The sequence below is a fragment of the Tenrec ecaudatus genome, chromosome 2 (genome assembly GCF_050624435.1).
Source record: "Tenrec ecaudatus isolate mTenEca1 chromosome 2, mTenEca1.hap1, whole genome shotgun sequence".
NCBI classification, from domain to species: Eukaryota; Metazoa; Chordata; class Mammalia; order Afrosoricida; family Tenrecidae; genus Tenrec; species Tenrec ecaudatus.
This window is the reverse complement of record NC_134531.1, coordinates 154,833,256-154,853,930: the sequence shown is the minus strand read 5'-3', so window position 1 is coordinate 154,853,930 and position 20,675 is coordinate 154,833,256. Positions and strand designations below refer to the sequence as shown.

General features: G+C 44.6%; 1 protein-coding gene across 1 annotated transcript in view; it reads left to right on the top strand.

Annotated features, from left to right (window-relative positions):
• Positions 1 to 2,346: 2,346 nt before the first annotated feature.
• The window catches only part of PPP2R2B (protein phosphatase 2 regulatory subunit Bbeta), a 342,103-nt gene continuing 323,774 nt past the window's right edge, over positions 2,347 to 20,675 (top strand). The window contains exon 1 of the mRNA XM_075543149.1: positions 2,347 to 2,951. Within this exon, the coding sequence (XP_075399264.1) occupies positions 2,882 to 2,951 (70 nt within the window). The 5' untranslated portion in view covers positions 2,347 to 2,881. The remainder of the gene's footprint in view (positions 2,952 to 20,675) is intronic.

Below are 20,675 nucleotides of genomic sequence, written 5' to 3'. Positions count from 1 at the left end.
ATCGCCAGGGCTTTCTTGCAACGTGCTCATAATCAGATGAAAACTTTCAATCTTTTGGCTAGCAGGTGAGCCCCTTGCACACGACATAGGGACTGCACAATCGAGAATGTGAAATCCACTTAATGGATATCTGTACGTGTCTTCTCAGAACTTGGGTCTCGAAACAAATGCTTATCCTGTAGCCGAATGTGGGAGGAATGTTACAGAAAATGTGCATGGGAATTTGAGTCGGCCCAGAGCCCTAATCTAGGGAGGCCCTATTATTCCAATCTGGGGAGGCCCTATTATTCCAACGGGAATTCCCCAAGCGGAGCCTGGCCGGTGAACCTGGGTCGGCCTGATTCACCACTCAGCTCCGTGCCAATCTACTTCCAACCCATGTCCCGTAAGACAAGGGAGAGAATTTCCCATCTACAGATTCAAGGTTATTTCAACTGAAGGCAAGATGCAACCGCTTTGAGACACTTCTTCCCCCGGGTCACTCCCTCCCCCTCCAATATTCCTATTACTAAGAGAAGCAGGGTTGTGTAATTGCGGACGAACTGAACACTGGAGCGTTGGGGATGGATGCAGCCCAAGGAAGAACCAGCCACAGCAATTGGGTCTGAAGTAGGCCGAAGTATCTAAAATGGATGGAATCAACCTGCATAAGTCTTCCTCTGTTCTAGAATTTTATATGTGACTATGGAAGAAATATTACACAAGCATGTAAGGCTTAATAAGCAGACAAAAACAAAGTGGAATTTGTTGGAAGCTGAACTTCCCCTGAGGATGGAGGGAGGGGGGAGAAAAAAAATCAAGAACACCTACTCTCTTCTCTCAGAGACCTGCTTCTGCTCTCTGACGATGGAGGCAATGCCATTTTCCACCTGTGAGGAGGAGCGTTTATTCTTCATGGAAATCTAATGACAATTCCCAACCTCCGTTAAGGACTTGTTTTCCCATTTTTCTGAACTTCAAATACTTTCTAAATTGCATTAGCAGAAGCATTCGTTGTATGTATATAATTAACTCACAGGTCCCTCTGGGCTCATCTTGCTAAACTTGTGGAGCTTCACTGAGCAAGACATTTGCTGACGTCTCTCCCTGCAGTGACACCCACAGAAACGGATGCCTTCAACAAGAGGAACTAAGAGACACTTCTTTTCCAAAGTGGCTTTTCTCGTGCTTTGGGTCATTTCAGAAATACTTTAGATTGGTTTATAAAAATAATGATCCCCCCGCCCCCCAGCCCCGACCCTTATTTCTTTTCAAATCAGGAATTGTTTTGCAGTCTGGAGAAATGTAGAGGTAATCCTGCATTTTCCTCTCAGTTGGAATAGGAAGACAGGCCTCTTTTTGTATTAATTGGATGTGTAAAATCCCCCTGGGACAGCAGACTCTCCGGGCACAGGGCTCCCGGGCTCCTCAATGTACCTCATCAAAGCTTTCCTGCAAGGCTGTGTTGACACAAAAAAAATCGGAGGGGCTGCAGCAGTTGGACGTTTGGGCCAATGGACTTTTCCCGACTGGCTGTGTCGACTAGGTGTGCTACGCAGCCCTGGGCTTCCCTCTGCCCGTGCAGACATAGAGAAGATGCAGCACCTCGCTCAGCTCCAGCCCCCTGCAGTTCCTAGGAGATGTCTTTTCTCTGTTTGGAACGGAGGTGTCAGATGTGACCTCAGGCGCAAAGTCCTGGCCTCTGCGCCCCTTCTTTTCCTAGCAAAGAGGGCGTAAACTGAGCTATGGATAGCTCCTCTCTCACTCTCCTCCCTCCTCCCTTGGCCTTTTGAAGCCCCAGACCTTTTAAGTCTACCAAGGAACTGCACGCATCACTTGAGGGGGAGCAAGAGAGACCTGGATGTAGACTTGCTGCGTACCCATGGAAACCTGCATCGCACGCCTTCCTGAAGTGCAGGTTCCCGGAGAGGGGGGCGGGGGTTACGGAGCTGAGGACTTTGGATGTGCCAGCGTAGACACGAGCACGGCTGCGTACCGGGGAGGGGGCAGGGGAGACGAGTGGGTCTCCGCTTTCCACGTGCAGCTGAAACCCCGCCGCAGGCGGCCCGCTCCGGTGTGGGTTCGCGCCCGCCTGCCCCCCACTGCCGCAGCGAGCCTCCGCGCCGGGGCCGGAGAGCCGGGCTGCTGACGCGGTGGGGAGGAGCCTCGCCCTGAATGCACCAGCCGCCGCCAGCCTCCCCCTGCAGCAGCGGCGGCCGCGGCAAGCGCGCGCGTGTGGCGGCGAGCCCGAGTGCGCTGGCGCCCGCCGCGACGCCCTGCCCGGCTCCCCGCCGCCCTCGCTAGCCCCCGGCCGACCGCCCGGCCGCCTCCCCCGGGACCCGCACCCAGCCCCGGGCCAGGCCCGCCGGGACCCCGCCCCTGCCATCTCGCCACGGCCGCGCGGGGCCCGAAAGGCACCATCTTGTCGTGGCCGCCCGCTCTCCCGGGCGGAGCAGGGCTTTTTGATTCTTTTATTTTATTTGTGTGCCGTTTGGAGCGGCCGCCCACGAGGGGAACCTGTTGGGCATCTCCCCCGGCCGGCTGGTGAGCGGCTGCGGGCGGGCGGGCGGGACCAGCCCGGGGCTCGGCGCAGCCCGGCGCGGCGGAGGCAGCGGAGGCGAGCGCAGCATCCTCGCCTGGAAGTGGAACTGGAGAGAGCGCCGCGCAGCGCGGGAGGAGCCGCCGCCTCGGAGCCCCCGAGTGGAGGAGGAGGAGGTGACAGCTCCATTGCCGGCTTTTTATTTTTCTTCTCTCCCCGCCTCCCCGTCTCGTCCTCAGGCTCGGACCATGGTGCAGTCCCACTGGCTCCCCTGCCCCCCTCTCCTGTGACACTGGCTGCGGGGAGGGATCATGGATACTTGTCTACCGGCTTCTGGTTCCCACGCAAGTAAGCCTGCTGTCAATGGAGGAGGACATTGATACCCGCAAAATCAACAACAGTTTCCTGCGCGACCACAGCTATGCGACCGAAGGTAACGCCAGCCCCGCCGCATTCCGTCGCTGGGGCCCGGCGCAAGTTGCGGGTCGCTGTGCTTCCCGGGCCAGCTGGGCGCGGAGCGGGCGACGACTCCCCCGCGCCCCAGGGCTGGGGTCGGGGGCTTTGGCTCCCAGGCGCGGCAGCCCCCCGTGCGCCGCACATCCAACCATCCGGGCTCTGCGAGGCGAGCTCCATGGACAGCAGCAGGTGGACCGGAGCCCATGGGAGTTAAAAAGGCCCCTGGGGTGTAGGCTTGTCAGGGTGGGACCACCGGCTGGGGGGAGGGAGGGAACGACTCCGTAAAGAGAGATGATCCCTCCCCCAAGATGCTCCTGGAGGTCGTAGGGGGAGATGGTGAGGGAAGGGCCCTGGAGGGCCAAGGGTCCGCCCCTCCCTGGGCGGAATGATGTCTCTCCTTGGCTGCAGGGAGGGCATGGTCTCATTTCCTGCCCATTCATCTCTCCGCCGGCCTGGTTACCTGCCCAGACAATCCAACCCCCAAAGGCCTTTTGCAAAAGGGGGAGCCCCTCTCCACCTGGAAGTGCCTTAGCAAGAAATAAAAAGGTCGCTGGGGAAATAGTGTTCAGCAGCGAGCGAATGAGTCTGACACGTGGGGCGAGCAATGCGATCAGTAGGGCCTTTAAAAAATCACCATTAGGAATTCTGCAGCAGTGGTTTCTGCTGAATCAACAGCCAGCAGAAAGCAAGAGGCTTCAGCAAGCTGAGCGTTGCCAAGAGGTGAAATTGTCGTTTCTCTCTCTCCCAGGCTGTTCTGACATTAGCTGGAGTGCCTTGCAGGCAGGCAGGGAGAGCCAGCAGGTGGAATCTCATTCGGCCTTTTGTGTGTGAACAGAGTAAAGGCTGGTTTTTTTCCCCTCCAATTACCAAAACTTTTGCATTTTTGCTTTCATTTTCTACCTGTAAGCCTTCATCCTTAGCCACTTACGTAGTGCTTCATGAAGCCTTATATTTTAATAGCTATGTACGGAAAATGCCTGTGAAAGACACTCCAATAAGGTCTATTAAGATTAAGCTGGTGATTTGGGGATGTGATATTTCTACAATATTCTATCAAATCCAAAGACTACTAGAGAAATGGGATGTGCAGGGAATGAAAGCGTTCAAGCTCTGAAAGGAATGTAAAGATACAAGCAATTGAAGGTAAAGGTAGACTCTTCTCTAAACATCCTTGCAAGAACCAACACTAGTGAAAGAACAGGTTTGCAAATATCCTCTCCCCTTTCATAATTATCTTCAAGGCTAATCTGTTGTTGGGTGATGCTAGACAGATTAAGCAGAGTTAGATGAGCATGTGCTCTGGCCTCAACGACATGAGAGATGGCGTTTAAGACGCTCACATGTCCATCCTTTCCCCACACCAAGCATCATCCTTGCTGATTCTTGTTAATTGCATGATAGCAACGTGGTCTGGTTCAGTCTTCCTTAGGGCTTTGTCACTGACTTGTGTTTCAGGTGGAATTTGATTAGCTCAGCATTTGACTATGTCATCCAAGAAAGAAGTTGTTCTTGATGTGGGTCTTGCTTGGGGAGACATTTCTTTCTGCTTGATTACAAAGAACTGACTTCATGCATCCTTGTAAATTGCATTAGGACCCTAAGCATATGCAAAAGAAACTAACCAAGCTAAGAATATAGTCAAAATTGGGCCAGTGGTACAGAAGGTGCTCGTCTGTTTATAAAAAGGTGAAATGAGTTAAAGTTCTTTATTGCATTCATTATTGTTTCCAGGGCCCTCGATACTACATGAGTTTTGTTTCTACTTTATGGCATTTTGGGTAAACTCTGGTTCTGAGAATGAATTCCCAGCAAACAACTCTGCTTTCTAAAGTATTTTGGATGTGCAATAATCAGTCTCTCTGTCTACACACTACACACACACACACACACACACACACACACACACACTGAAAGCCTGCGGTGAAATAAAGATTTAGTAAACTGTGTGTGTGTGTGTGTGTGTGTGTGTGTGTGACTTGCTCTTAGTGATGGTATAGCAAGAAAAAACACGAACTTAGCTAATGTAAATAGCAGAAGACTTTGGGTAACGCAGGAAGCTCTCTTCACCTGGTTATTATAGAGAAGAGTCATGCAATTGTGCTGGTCAGAAGAATCCATGCCATTCTGATGAATACCTTAGAACGTGCTAGGATACTTTAAAAGAGCACCCCTAAACCCCCCACCCAACACACTGCTATCAAGTCAACTCTGACACACAGCGACCCCTGTATAGGGTTTCCTAGAGCAGATAGCCTTGGAATGCTGTTAAGTTATCTTCTCCCTCATTAGCATAAACCTACACCCTAGGTAGTTAACATCTAGGTTCTTCTATAAACTTAGCCATTTTTAAAATGTATTTGTATTTATATTTTCTATCTGCCGAGAGATGCTTGAATCACCACCACCACCACCACCCCAAAAATCTCCTTTGCTTTTGTTTCTGATTTTCCTTCTCTGCTACATCACTCCACACTGCAGTATTCTATTTAAAGCTGCAAGATGTTTGCTGTGTAGTTAGTGTGAAGGACTCTAAGCTCAATTTGCATTGTAAGTGGTAGCTGCAGGCAAGTTCATCCAGCTAAAAGCAATGCAAATACTAAAGGACACGTTTAGCCAGGTTTTCTCATTCTTTCTCTCTCAGATGTACATGCGCTAGAGAAATCTTTCTATCATCGCTTTTATTCTGGTTATTGAGGTTATCGCGCCCACCCCCTTCCCTTTGTGAAGTGTCCTCCCGTCTGTGGCATTTGTTATGCTACAGGCACTGCACTGCCCTCTTCCTGCATGGCATTTACTGCATCCAAACCCTGTTTGGTGGTGGTTCTTAGTTTCATTTTAAAATAAGGAAACCGGGAGCTATCACTTATTGGTCAAGGTCATACAAATAGTGGAAATGCTTGTCTTCAAACTCCGGAAGCTCAGGCTTTTTAATTTTGGAAATTCTGAACCGCTTAATTTCCCTTAAAACATCAGTTTCTGGTATGGGGAAGATCACAATGGCTTTAGTTTTGTGCATAAATCACGTTCCTACCCAGAGTAAAACTCTATAGGGATCATTTGAAAATACGTATGTGGGATTAGAGGTGGAGCAGAGCACTGGATAGAGTTGAAATGACCATAAAAATGCAAGGATTCATTGCTCAGAGAGCTCTGATATGCATGTGGAGTTCAGTCCATATTTTTAGGCTCTTGGTGGAGTCAAAGTTAACCGTCACCTCTTTAAAGCAGTCTGTGATTAAGCGTCCTGTTTCCAAATGGGGCGCAGGATATTCTATGTCGTGTGAGTTTGCAGGAGAGGCAATCTGCTTAGAAAGGGAAATTAGGGGCTGTGCTCCAAAGCAACTGCTCTGTTTCCCTCACTTTTAATGAAGATGATGGCAGACCTTATCTAACAGGGAAAGTTGCTTCGTACAAGGGAAACACTCCTAGAAGTGCCAAGAACAAAGCAAGCCCTCTGGTAACCCCCTCCATCATTTACAGCCTGTTGTTACCATTCCATACACTGAATTTGCATGGGAAACAACTGTTTTTCCTTGGGTGGGGGTGGGGCGCCAATGGAGGGGAGCAGTCACCACAGCCCATCTTAATGTCCTTTGGGCGCAGTCACTATCTGTGTCTCTCGCCCTTTAGTCAGTTATCTTATTTTCTGGACATGCCCTGGTGCTGTTAGGCCTCAGAGATCTTAGGAAAACAGTGCTGTTTGTACATACTTGAGAACAAAATACGTTCAATTATTCTATGTAGCTTCTTTTAATTGGCGGCTCCTCTTGCATTTAATTCCTTCAGCAAATAGTTTAGTTCATGCAGAGGTGATTCCATCCGAACTCCGTCTTTCTTCCCGTGAAACTTTCAATGTCGTGAAGGGGTAGACTTTGAACTAATAATTATGCAAATAAATATATCATTCCCAATTATAATAAATGGCACTCTGGAGAGTCTCAAGGTGAACCTTGAGCATTTATGAACTGAGCCTAACTTAGATTCAGGATTCAGAGAGAGATCTTTAAACAAGTTGAAGTTGAAAACTGAAGTGAGTTGCGTGGGAATTTCCAGAGAAGAACTGCAAGCATGTCAGGTAGAGCGAATAACAGGTAGAAAAGCCCGGTGATAGGAAATAATCTCAACAGAGTCAACAAGCAGAAAAGTTCTTAGGACCGGAATGTAGGAAGCAGGCCGAGAGTGATGGGGAGAAAGCGGATTCTGCAGTTTCCTGGGGATGTACCTACAGTCAACTAGTCGTTTGAGAGAAGCAGCAAAGTGGTTATGTGATCATGCACGCATAACCAATGGTAAAAACTAGGGGTGGGTCTCTACAAGCCAGAAGAACATGATGGTGCCTGGCTACAAGTGCTCTGAGACCATATTAAAAGGTTCTGGATAGAGTGGGAGACGAATGTGGAACAAGAGTCAAAATCAGAAAACAGAGCAGGCTTACCTGTCAGAGATCAGGGGAGTCTCGGGTCCCCTTAGTCACACTTCAGGTTTAGAAATGAGCTCATCCCATGGGATAATTTTCAGCTAACCAACAGACAGGTCGCTGAGGAGAACGGTAGTGCTTGGGGAGCACACATACCTTAAACTTTGACTCAACCATTTGAAATGAAAAAGGCAGCATTTACCCAAAAAGGTCCAGAAGGTTCAAGAAAGAAGTAAGAAACATAAGGAGGAAGTAAGATAAGTAATGTCACGTGGCAGGGATTTCAATTCATGATGTGAAACAAAATGTGTAGCAATCGTTGAATGGAAAACTGATCTGTTGCTTCAACCTCCACCCAATTCAGTATAAAAAGGTATTTTTTAATGATCTAGGTGGTATACGTCTCTGGATATTCACTATACATTTTTGTCAATTTTACTATCAGTTGGAAATCTTTCCTAATAAAATATTGGACAAAAGAAACTGGAAAAGCATTCAGTGATCATAACACATCAAACCTTGATGACCAAAGGAGTCTGGACTGTATCCAAAGATCAATCGAAAGCCATTAGAGAATTTTGATCAGCGGGAAATATGATCGTTTTTTTGTTGTGTTTTGTTTTTTCAGAAGCTCATTTTGGCTGAAATACACGGTGTGGGCCAGGACTGTAGATTCAGTCAGAGTGAACGCAGGTTGATAGGTCAGGGCTGCAGTCTAAACCCGTGGCAGCAGGGCATGTGGAGAGCATTAGATGAATTTGAGACACCCTCTGAAGAAAGATGGATATAATTTACTTGATGTGGTGGATAGAGAAGGTAGTGTCAATGACATCTCCCAGAATTTTGCCAAGAGAATGGATGTATTGTAGGGCTCATTCCTGAAATGGGTAACAGACTCTGGAAGTGGATTTATTTGAGGGGTCTCCTGTGTGACTCTTAAGGAGTCAGATGCCTGGGTCTGAACCTCAGAAGAAAGACTTGGCCGAACAATATACAGTTGTGATTAGAGCTCAATGATGTATTAATAGTACGGGAAAACCGTGTGACTCAGTGGGATGCCTAGGAGCAGAGCATTCCAGAGGGCAGAATCGGAGCTGATGGGTAAAAGATGTCAAGAAACTCGATCTTGGCTTGATTATAATAGCAAGTACCTCACCGTGGAGGAGACTGTCCTGGTGAGCAGTAATGAACCACAAATTGAAATCATTTGAATAAAATTATCCGGCCACTACTTAGCAGTATGCTACGACCCAATTCTTGTATGAGAATTGAGTTCTGAGGATCTACAAATTTGAGATTTGAGCAAGCTGTGAAATGGTACAACTTCGTCAGGACACAAGAATAAACGTGTGGAAACATGGAGTCCCCTTCCACCCCACGTGTACTTGAAGGAGAGGAAAGCACAGGAAAATGGCCTTGGTGGGCAGACCCTGTAAACGGAGGTGGTATCAAATGACGGAAAGCTGCCTTGTATCTCCTGAAGTTACTTTGGTATTTGTATGCAAATGCATGATCTGAATGGTATTTCTGATGCATATGGATGAATATTTGAACTCTCTGCTATTCTTGGTAAAATCTCATATGTAAGGTGGGACGACGCTGCTTTATACGATCGTAAATGACCTTTCTGGGGATGGGAAATGTTCAGCTACTGAACCTAATAGCCAACGTGCATTGAAAATCACCAGCAAGTGTTCCTCATTAGCATCCCGGTCCCCAGGGGCATTCCCAAGCCATTGTGAGAGCTGGTCAGAAACATACCGAAGAACCCGGGGTGAATAATATTAGGCCATTGCTGTCAAAATATTGGTAATGCTCAGTGAAAAGAACACAACTATAGACTGACAATCCTAGACACTAATGTTTGCATTTAAGAAACTAAGGGCCCAATTTAGAGATTTAGTGGAAGGAAGGGAACTAATGTTTCTTGAATCCTGGCAGACCCTGGCTTATGTATGAGATCTATTTTTAAGTATGTTTTTAAGTCGAATTGATAGGTAAGTTTAACAGGTGCATACGATTCTCATTTAACCTTTCTTTAGTGTGAAAGAGGACTCGCCACCTTTTGAGTGATGTAAACCGGCACATGCAGCCAATGAATGTGCATGTGCTGAAGAATTTGTTCTGAGTAGGCTCGATCCTTTCAAAGTGTAGGAAGACTTACATAACATTAAAGGGCCAATACAAGTTCTCCTTCAGTCGGTCGTTCATAACTCTAGAACTTAGTGTAGTGCTGGCTGTATTCTTGGGTACTTTTCACATGTTTACTCCGATTGTCATCCCACAACTCTGTAATAATGGTTTTATTAGTTATGATGTTCAGCAAAAGAAATGTGGAGGCTCCGAGAGGCAAAGAAATTGTGTCGTATGCTTAAAAATCACAATACTTATAAGTGGCAGAGCCAAGATTGGAGCCCATGCCCTTTGTCCACCACGAGGGTGCCTCCCAAATTTTGCTTGCTTTATCCCACAGTAAAGAGTGGATGAGTTGGCTTTTACCAAATGTAGCTTCTTTACCACTAAATCTCCTTATTTGTCTTGTTCAGTAGAACTCTAGAATCATGCTGTAAGCCAGCTCTGACATAATGGCCCAGCTATCTTAGTAGAAGACCAGATTTTTTCTTACAAGCTGATGGGAATTTTGTCATAAATAATTGAGGAACCCTTGAGCTCTTATACTCCAATTTCACTATGGAAAGGAGTCTGGAGAGATTATGATAGGTTGTGAATGTGTGAAATCCAGGAATTGGTTTCAATTCGTTTTGTTGGCAGAAGGACCATTGTGGGAGGGCCATGTTGTATAGGCAGAAGTCAGCTTCTCGGTTTTGTGCTGTAGAACTCTGAGGCTTGGTTGCACAGCGTTTACAAAGAGATGAAGGGTACCGGGTGGGTAAAGACATTGACAGGAAATTCCAGAAATGCAAGTCTTATGCGCAAGAAGATATGGAATAAGGTATAACATTGCTGATCTCAGATGGATCTTGGCTAAAAGCAGCAAATACCAGAATGATGCTTATTTGTGTTCTATTGTTTTTGCAAGGGCATTTTCTATGTGGCTCATAACCAATTATTAATAACATTGATAAGAATGGGAATTCCATAACATTGAATTGTTTTCATGTGGAACCTGTGCATAGGCCAAGGGACAGTCATGTGAGCAGATTAAATGGAATGCTGTGTGATTAAAATCAGGAAAGCTGTGTGTTATGGTTGTGTTCTTCGCCACAATTATTCAGTCTGTATGTTAAGTAAATAATCCAAGAAGCTGAACTAGGTTAAGAAGAACAGGGCATCAGAATTGTAGAAAGAATCATTAACTGCTTGAAAATATGCAAATCACAAAACCTTACGTATTGGAAGTGAAGACTTGCAACATGTGCTGATGAAGATCAGAGACTCCAGCCTGCAGTACAGATTACCCTCCACATAAAGCGAGGAAATCTGTGCGTAAGGCCAATAGGCAGCAGCAGGGTAATCAAAGAAAATACTGAAGGAGTCAAGGACTTCATTTTCTTTACAATCAACGTCCATGGAATCAGCAGTTAAGACATCAAAGGATGTGGTTTGTTGGGCAACTCTGTAGTAAAATATCCCTTTAAAATGTTAAAAGATTAAAAAAATGTTAAAAGGCAGATGTGTCACTTTGAGAAATAAGGTGCACCTGATCCAAGCCATGGGATTTTAATTGCCTCAAATGCATGGGAATGCCGGGCAATAAGGAAGGAAGGAAGGAAGGCCACAAAAGATCTAACGTATTTGAATTGTGGTGTTGGCAAAGAAATCCGAATGTACCCTGGACTGCCAGAAGAATGAACAAAGCATTTTGTGAAGACGTACAGTCAGAATGTTCCTTCGAAGCAAGTATGGCAAGACTTCATCACCAGTACTATGGGCATGCTATCAAGAGGGAACCGTCTCTGGACAATTGACATCATGCCTGCTGAAGGAGGGGACTCAATAAAAATGAGGACCACGCTTGAGGAGACGGAGAAACAGTGACCTCAACAGTAAGCTCACACACCGTCATGGCTGTGAACTTGAGGCAGGGCAGGACTGGCCGTGTTTTACTCTCTTGTACATGATACACACATGAGTTGTAATTAATTCCATGAAGCCGAACAACATTCTGTTAGGGGACAGAGATATGGAGAGTCTAGGAGACTAGAGGGGTCCTGGAGGGCAGAGTTCTAACCCGAGAAAGATAGAATCTGCTAGGTGGAATGTGCCAATAAATACCTCACCTGTGAGAAATATGTTGCAAGCTGTACTGGGCTCGATGCTAGGGCCTTTGCGGCCATTTCTATCGATTATTGCTCATTCAGCTGCTGGGAACTGCAGTTAAGCATATGCACCTGAAGCAGACCCGGGGTCACTGGCTGCCACTTCCACTTAATGTAGGGGCTCACCTCTGTGCCCCTCAACGACGTACAGTGTGCAGAGGGTGGAAGAGCTGCAGGTGACCCAAATTGGGAATATTGTAGCAAGACAACAGGTCCCAGATGACCTCAAAGACAACACTAAAAAAGGTCAGACAAGGAAGATAAAACTTGAATCCCTAAAAATAAGACAGCCCCAGGGAGGGCTTTAACCAGAGGCTTGGAGAGATGAAACACTGCTCATGTAACTTTGCAGAAGTCCACACTGGGGCCACGACACTGAAAGGGAGGCAATCTGCTGGTCCGAGTCGGCTACATTGTTGAGTGTTAATCACATCCCTCTGCATTTATGCCTCTGTAGACAAACCACACAGATATGCCTTTTACATTAAATGGTTCAAACGTTATAGAAGTGGATAGAATAAAACAATAACCCACCTCGATCCTCACCTTTGCCTCACTTCTCTCAAGGGTTACCATTGTCAGTAGGTGGACATGCTTCCCCATAGCCACCCTCCCATGCACTTTCATACATTTAAATATACATGGATAAATGAATCAGTGGGTATGACTGGTTGTATTTGCATAAATGCAATCATATTATTTGTTTCATTTCTATTTTGTTCCCCCATACACCCCCAATAATATGTCTTAGAGATTTTTCCATGTCAGGACACCTAGGCCTTCCTGATTTTTTTAAACAGTTGCATAATGCCTTATACTATGGCTGTACCATAGTTGATTAGTAGATTTATGCATTTATGTCCAGTTTTTTTAATATTATGCCACACACAGCATTGAGTATTCAGATATATATACATATATATCGTGCAGTTTTACCTTTTTGATGGTGTCATCTGTAAAGTCAAGATGATGATTCCCATTTCTTAACAAACTGGCTAGAAGCAATCCCTGTTCCTCCCCTCCATGCCCTCTGCATAATCTTGGATAAGTGACTTAGCCATATCAACCTAAATTTCCTAATGTTGAGAATGGCAATACCTGGCAAACGTACTTAACTGTAGACAGTCTGGTGTCCCTACCTCACTCCCAAACCATTGCAGATTTGGTATTAGCCTAGAATAGCATTGATTGGTGGCAGTTGAGGTGGGTGTCCTATGCTCCAGAAACAGCCTTTGGACTTGGACAGACTTTGATCCCTAGATCTTCATAGTTCTTTGGGTTCCCACCAGCCTTGCTCCCCTTTTATGAGTATAAAGGAAGAAATATGAGGTTAATGATCACTTGCTCAAGGTCATAGACTCCAAGTGTCAGACCAGAAGTCACAGCTAGGGCTGTTTGATCCTGAAGTCCGTTTTCTTAAACACCCTCTCAGGGTGCTGTGTGGCTCTTCCTGTTTTGTGAAACAAATGAACAAGTAAACAAAAATAGAGATAGGATAAAAGGAATCTAATTTTATAAAGAAACTCTGTTGGATCAATACTAACCCAAAGGATCCAGTTTCTACCACGACCATGACAATGAAGTGAGGAGGGGATGAAAAGACAATAATGTAGTATCAGAAGCAGTGGTGTGGAATGCAAATCATAAGACCTGCCTATTATTCCCAGTTTTGCCACCATAATTAGTCAGTTTTACTTTCCGGGCTTCAGTTTCCTAATCCATTAAAATGAGGTGAAGGTGGGGGAGGGTTCAGAGGCACTCCACAGAGTTTTCTGGCTCTACCATTCCGTTCCTTTCTTTGTCTGGCTTGTGACCATCCGGGTGTTCTGATGTTGTGCTCACGGGTCAAACTGGAGCAGGTAGGGCGGGGATGGAGGATATATAGACATAGACATTAAATGACCCCAGAACTCCAGGCCTGCATGTACTTCCTGATGGGTCATATCATCCTTCTGGCAGGAGGGCTCTGGTGCAGCCCAGAGACAGAGCCAGAAAAGGAAACTCCCCTTTGCCAAAAGCTGCTGCAGATGGAGGAGCCAGGCTGTCTGGGCAGCCCATGACTTTGAGAGGAGCCATTTGGCAATGTTCTTGGCAGGAGCTGCCTTGCAGCACGGATGTTGGAGACTCTTGGGCTGGAGTGAATTGGGATGCAGCAAAGGTGGCTGGTGGAACAAGTAACCATCTGGTGAGCAGGGTGCTGCTCATCTTGCCACGCTGCCAAGGGAAGAACAAGTGCCAATCAGTGAGGCTGACTCTCGATGACAATCTGATAGACACAATACAATTGCTCCCCTGCCACAGCTCCACTTATTTTGGAAATCAGAAATGCCCCAATCTCTCCTACTGTGATGAAGTAGGAAAGAAAATTCATCAATTGAAATTTTAAAATGATGTATTGCCAGGTGTTCGGTGCGGATGTTCAGGAGTATGGTGAAATGTAAGACCAAGTTCTTGTTCTTACGTACCTTACTCACTCACTGGAGTCTGGGTCATCGTGGCCCTAAAGCACACAGTAGAACGACTCTTCAGGGTTTCCAAGGATATAACCATTAACAGAAGAAGAAAGCCTCATATTGCCCCTGTGGAGCAGCTGATGGTTTCAAACTGCTGACCTTGTGCTTAGCTGCCCAACAGCCCACTATACCCACCAGGGCTTCTTCAAGTGCCTCAACAACCCCCCCCCCCCCCCGCCAAGAAATTAAACCTCTTGACACCGACTTGATTCAATGCTATAGGGCAGAGTAGAACTGGTGCTTTGTGATTTCCAAAACTGTTCATCTTCACAGGAGCAGACAGCTTTAGTTCACTTTCAATGAGTGGCTACTATGGCCTACCTAAAATCTACTCAGGCAGATGACACCCTGTCCACCCAAAGGCAATAACCGTAGAAGTCATGAAAGTGAGTTAGATTTGCCTTTTTGCTGTCATTAGGTTGATGAGGTGTTGGAATCAGAGCATACATGGGATCTAGACCCACTTCAGTAATACTCTGTGCCCTGGAACAGGTCGTGCCATCTGGATGAGCCTTGGTGATGAATTGGTTATGCTTGGGGCTTCAATCTACAAGTCAGCAGTTCACAGCCACCAGCTACTCTGAAGGAAAAGATGGGGCTTTCCACTCCTTTAAAGAGTTACAGTCTCAGCAACTCACAGGGGCAGTTCGACCCTGTCCTGCAGGCTCGCTATGAGCCGGCATCGACTCCATGGCAGTGGGTTCAGTTTGGTTTTCTCTTTGAGTGTTTCATTACTGATAAAAATATGGCACATGAGGAGGTAGAATTTAGTGCATTAAACAGATACAAAAGCATCCCTCTCTTACTCCATGTGTGGGACAAAGGGTTGATGAATCAGAAATGTTAAGGTAACCAATAGTAACATATCTATTTAAAACTATATTAATTAATTTTGATGAAGGGCCTTAGGCATAGCCAAGACCTTTTCTATGTATATGTGTCTGCTGGTTGGGACTTAGAATTTTTTTTCTTGCAGAAACCACACTCAAAATGACAAAGACCATGTCCAAATTTACTTTCTTTGAGTTTACATGGGAGCTATCTTGATAAACAAGCATTCTGTAGAATACTTACAGATTTTAATAATTGCCTCTAATTTTTTCTTTCACATTTGATTCGACAATTATTTATTGAGTCTTTTGAAACCATCCAACTTAGTTTTCACACAAAACGATCATCCTCTTTCCTTTTTTGCCATTGTTTCATCACTTTTTGTGGTATTCTAACAAATATACCCACCTTCAAGAGATTTGGGGGATAATGACAACCGATTCTTAATAAATATGCTCAACCCAAAAAAGCAGGAGTGTGCTTGTGTACCACAGATTAGCCTGTGAGCTCTATTCAACCTGCTATGGACCCATTTAAAGAGTCCAGTGGAATGCTGGGTTACATATTGGGCTGCTGACTAGAAGGTCAGCAGTTTGAAGCCACCAGTTGCTCCACAGGAGAAAAATGAGGCTATTAGCTCTTGTAAAAATTTACAGCCTTGGAAACCCAAAGGGGCTATTCCGTCAAATTTGCTACCAGGTGTTGGAATCTATTTGATGGCAGTGGTTGGGTTATAGGACCATTTTACAGGGGAAATGGAAAGCATTAATCCATCCAGTGAACCAACTAGGTGACAATGGAAAGGAGTTCTGTAATAATTATGATAACAGTGAGATCCGATGCAGAAAACCCACTAAGGACTTAATATGGAAAACTCATAGTGCCTGAGGAAGTTGAAGACCACTGCACCAAGATTATTGAACTGTTGGTCAGTGGATCAACATGGTCTTGCTACATCAGCACCCTATATGCTGTATTAAGATATATATTATTCAGGCAAGCCCGTGACTGACATTCTCAGTGAATATTATTTATAAATTATCCCCGAGAACCCCCAGAGTTTGTGTAAATAGCATCCAGCCACAAAAGGATTGATTCTGTACAGGTGAATCATTTTGGTACAGCAATATGGAGTTAGTCTACATTGGCCCAATATCCTGCACTTAATTGGGCTTTAGAAAATTAGTCCCAGGGGCTAATAAAAGACACCATTAATGCAAGATCATTATGCCCTAGGGGGATGACCAATAAGAGTCTCTACCATATACTGACAAGGAGGTTTTGAAAGGGAGCTAAAGGCAAATAAACAAACAAAAACATAGATTCAGGCATGAGTTTGGGGCCGAACTAAATCCTACTTCTGTTTTAAAGAACAATTAGTTCTTACGTCAGGGCCCTGTCCAATAGCTACTGGCCCCTGGGAAGGGAACACAGAAGACATGGGTGCGATAGCAATGTGTGGTGAGGAAATTAGATAGTGCCCGGCTATCAGATAAAATATTGTCTGAGGTCTTAAAGACTTGTTTCTAAGCAAGAAGCATCCTAATGAGATGTCAACTAGGCCCACGAGGAAGAAGCACATCAGTACCAGCCACCAAAGGATTGCAAATCATGTAATCCAAAGTCGAAGGAGGAAATAGTATCTGAGCCTAAATTGTGCGAATCTGGTTTGCAGAAGGCTGTGAATGGCAGTGGGAGCCCATGATACATTTGTGGGATCTACATAGGGAATCAGCCTACAGTGATTCACCTCTATCCATAGTAGAAGGATGGGAGCAACATGGCGACTAAGTAGAGTGCATTGGCGAGATGACTACAGAAGACCAAAATGATACACCTGACTTTGAATGGTTACTGCCTTGTCAGTCGGTCCCCCCTCTGATGCAAGTTAGACCTGATCTGGTTCTCAACATCTTTTGTATTTTTGTTTGTTTGATCACTTTGCGCTTTATCTCAGATGTATTATGTCATTGGGGGTGACCCTCTTGAACTTTTGTTATATGTTTTTCAGTATATGAAACCCAGAATTGATGAACCTATAGGGACAGCAAGTAGAATAAGAGTTTCTGGAGGTTAGAGTGGGGGCGGGGGAGGGCGTACAAAAGGGAGCTGATGTCCAGGAGTTCAAGAAGGAAGAGAATGCTTTGAAACAGATTGTGGAAGCAATTGTACAATATGGCTTGATGCGATTGAACTGTGGGATGATATGACATCTGAAGGAAAAATAATTATGATGAAGGAGAAGAGTGCCAGGCTGTGAAGACTTACAATGTGTTAGGAATTCTCTTAAGTCCTCTTCTGCAGGAGAATAAGGGGCAGACTAGTCCATAAAGATTTACGGTCTTGAGACTGTACTTTCTTCTACTCTATCCTAAGTGGGTCACCAGAATCTACTCAACAGCAGTGGAGCTTTCTTTTTGGTTTTAAATAATATGTATTATATAATTTTTCCTTAAAACAGCCCTCAGTTGCATATATAATTACAGCAGAATAAGGTCAGACTTTTATATCTTATCTGCTAGCAAAAACGAACCAACCAATTGCCTTTGAGTCAATTCTGATTGGGACAAAATATTTTTCAGAGTAGAACTGGGCTCCGTAGGGTTTCAGTGGCTTACTCTTATATAAGTAGGCAATCGGGCCTTTTCTTTCTCAGTGATGATGGGTGGATTTAGACCATTAACCTATTCATTAATCGTGGCCCACCCACTATTTCCCCTCCAGGGCTTGTCCTTGTCTTCTAATAAGTCCTGCACAATTACATCTTACAGGTTTATTGAGGGAATGATGGAGGGAAGAATGGATTTCTACTTTATTGATAATGACATTGAGGCTTAGAGAAATTCTGTAATCAACTCAATATCAATCAGCAGACCCAGGTCTTGAATGCATGCAAAATGTATATTCTTAGGGACAATTTTGGGTATATGAGTATTTAAAAGTCATCTTTTATAGTGGTCTAGCACCTTACCTTTTGAAAACAAAGCTCTTGGACATAGATATCCTTTGGATACTATATTTCCCTAAGGATTCCCTCTGAATAGAATGAAAATGTGGTGTTTTCTCCATTTTATACAAGTGCACAGCTGCTTTAGAAGAGCGATGGTAAACTTTTCCGGGAGGATCACCGTAAAGATGTAAGGTGTAGTGGGCATATGCCTCTGCGAAACCACACACTCTGCCAGCGCCGCTCACGAGGAGACTTATTTTCTAGTGACACTGTCTTTACAAAATCAGATGGTGAGCCTCCGTCACGGGTTTCTGACTCCCACTCTAAAAGAAGGTTTGGAACACTATAAAAGGGTAGTTAGTGTTTGTCTTTAAGTGAGTGGTCTCCCTATCTACTGGAAGGAAGCTTAACTTGCTGGAGATGGTTTAGGCATTTAGAGGATTCCTGACAGGTAAAATTGGAAAGGATTTCCTAATAGAGTGGCACTTTGTGTGATGGTGGGAGGGAAAGTCAGGAAAGCCACCGTGGAAACATTTGGCAGTTTCTCAGAAAGTTAAAACCTGCGTAGAACTACTGATAAACGCACTACTAGCTACATACACAGAAGTCTGGCACGCAAGAAGCGCAGACCAACTTGCATGTCTTTGTTTACCGCAGAGCGTTCCCAATAGCCACGTTTTCAAAACCCACCCAAGTGCTCCCCAAGAGGTGAACGGGTAAACAAAAAGGATACCTATCCAGTGGAATAGAGCATATCCTTAAAGAGAAATAAACGTGGGCACATGCTGTAATAAGAGTGAATCTTGGAAGCATTGTGCTGACTGAAATTGGACGCAAAAGTACAAAAACTGAGTGAGTCCACTTATGTGAAATATGTAGGAGAGATAATTGCACAGCAACAAATATCTGTTAGTGGTCACCAACCACTTGCGAACAATAGAACAATGGGAAGGTCTCGCTTAATGAATATTGAGTTTCATTTTGGGTGATAGAAAAGTTTGGAAATATTGGCAATGATGGTATTACATTGTGCATGTAATTACTGTCACTGAGTTGTACATGTCAAAATAGTAAACATGGAAAATTTTGTGACACATAATTTACCTCAGTAAAATTGATTTAAAAATAGTAATCAAGGACAATAATGTGTCATTTAAGCAAATTAGCTAGAAACTAGAAACACAACAGGATGTTAGACAGCTCATGAAAATCCACACATGCAGCCCCATGCTTCTTACCAGTGCCCTCAAACTTGTCCCTCAGTATAATTATAATACTTTAATTTAAAATAATTGAATTAAAAATATTTTTTAAAGACAAAACAGTTATACAAGGAAAAAGTAACAGCTATATACTTTGCTGTTTAGAAGTTTACATTCTCTTAGGAAGATCCTAATTAAGTTAATAGAGATGCAACAATCTGAGGATACCAGAACCCAAACCCATTACCACCAAGTAGATTCTGCCTGATAGTGATGCTCGCTTGTAAATACTACATAGAAAAAGCACGGTGCTGCGAGAGAACCAAATACATGGTCACTGAAGAACACTGGGCTATCCAGGAAAAGGATATTTCTTTCTGGCCCAGTGTAATCCTTATGAACATTTTTGGTTTATTTCCTTCCAAGCGAAGTGTGTGCTCTCCAGCTTGCCTGCAGTTACACACAGCCATATGCACGCGCGAAAGGCTGAGAGGCGATGCATGAATGAATACTGGAACTACATTAGAGGGCACAACATCTAAGACTTTAGTTTTTACCCCAAACACACTGTGTTAGGCCAGGTTGACTACAGAAACAAATTCAGGGACACTCATATACATGTAAGAAAAAGCTTTCTATCAAGAGGTCGTTATCAAGAAAACATCCCAGCCTAGTCCAACTCAAGACCATATGTCCAATACTAGTCCACATAAGACTGGTGCTAGTCCATAAGTTCTTCAGAACGAACTCATGAAACCACATGCCGTGATGCAGAATGCAGGAACATCACTGGCCACGGGGCGAAAACCCCATGAATCCAATGGTGGTGGCTCTGAAAGCTCTTCAGGTGACTCGACAGCAGGAAGGCAAAGGCAGTGAGAGTGGTGGGCGGGGGGAGGGAGGTTCCCAGGACCCTTCTTATGAGGAGGTCATGCCCACAAGGAGGCACCATCAGGCTGTGACCCGATTGACAGGCTAGATTCTACCTCTGCACTTCAAGTGGACATGAATTTATGTAGCTACCACAACAATATTGCAAGCATTTTTCTACATCATCCTATAGTTGATCCATAATGTAAGGAATCCCCTAATTCTGCGGAATTAGTTTCTAATTATTTCAATATTATGATTATGCTATACATTAATTCCTAAACCTATGTATTTGCTTATATATCTAGTTATTTTGAACACATTTCTAAAGACAGGATTACTAGGTTAAATAGCATGAACAGTTAAATTTCTTGATCAAATTGTCCCCTAACAAGATTGTCCCAAGGAATTACTGTGGACCTCCCCCAGCTTTCTTCTGTCTATATTTTACCTCTGTCTCATAGTTACAGATTTCCAGGTTTTAAACTTCATTTTAAGGAATATATCTTCGATGAAAATCAGAGGAAAACATTTTACAAAGATTTAATCAGTGAGTTTTTCATTTATTTTGAAAATATATATACCACAAAGTGTACACCCACTCAACAGTGTTTACATGTACAATTAGTTGACTGTGT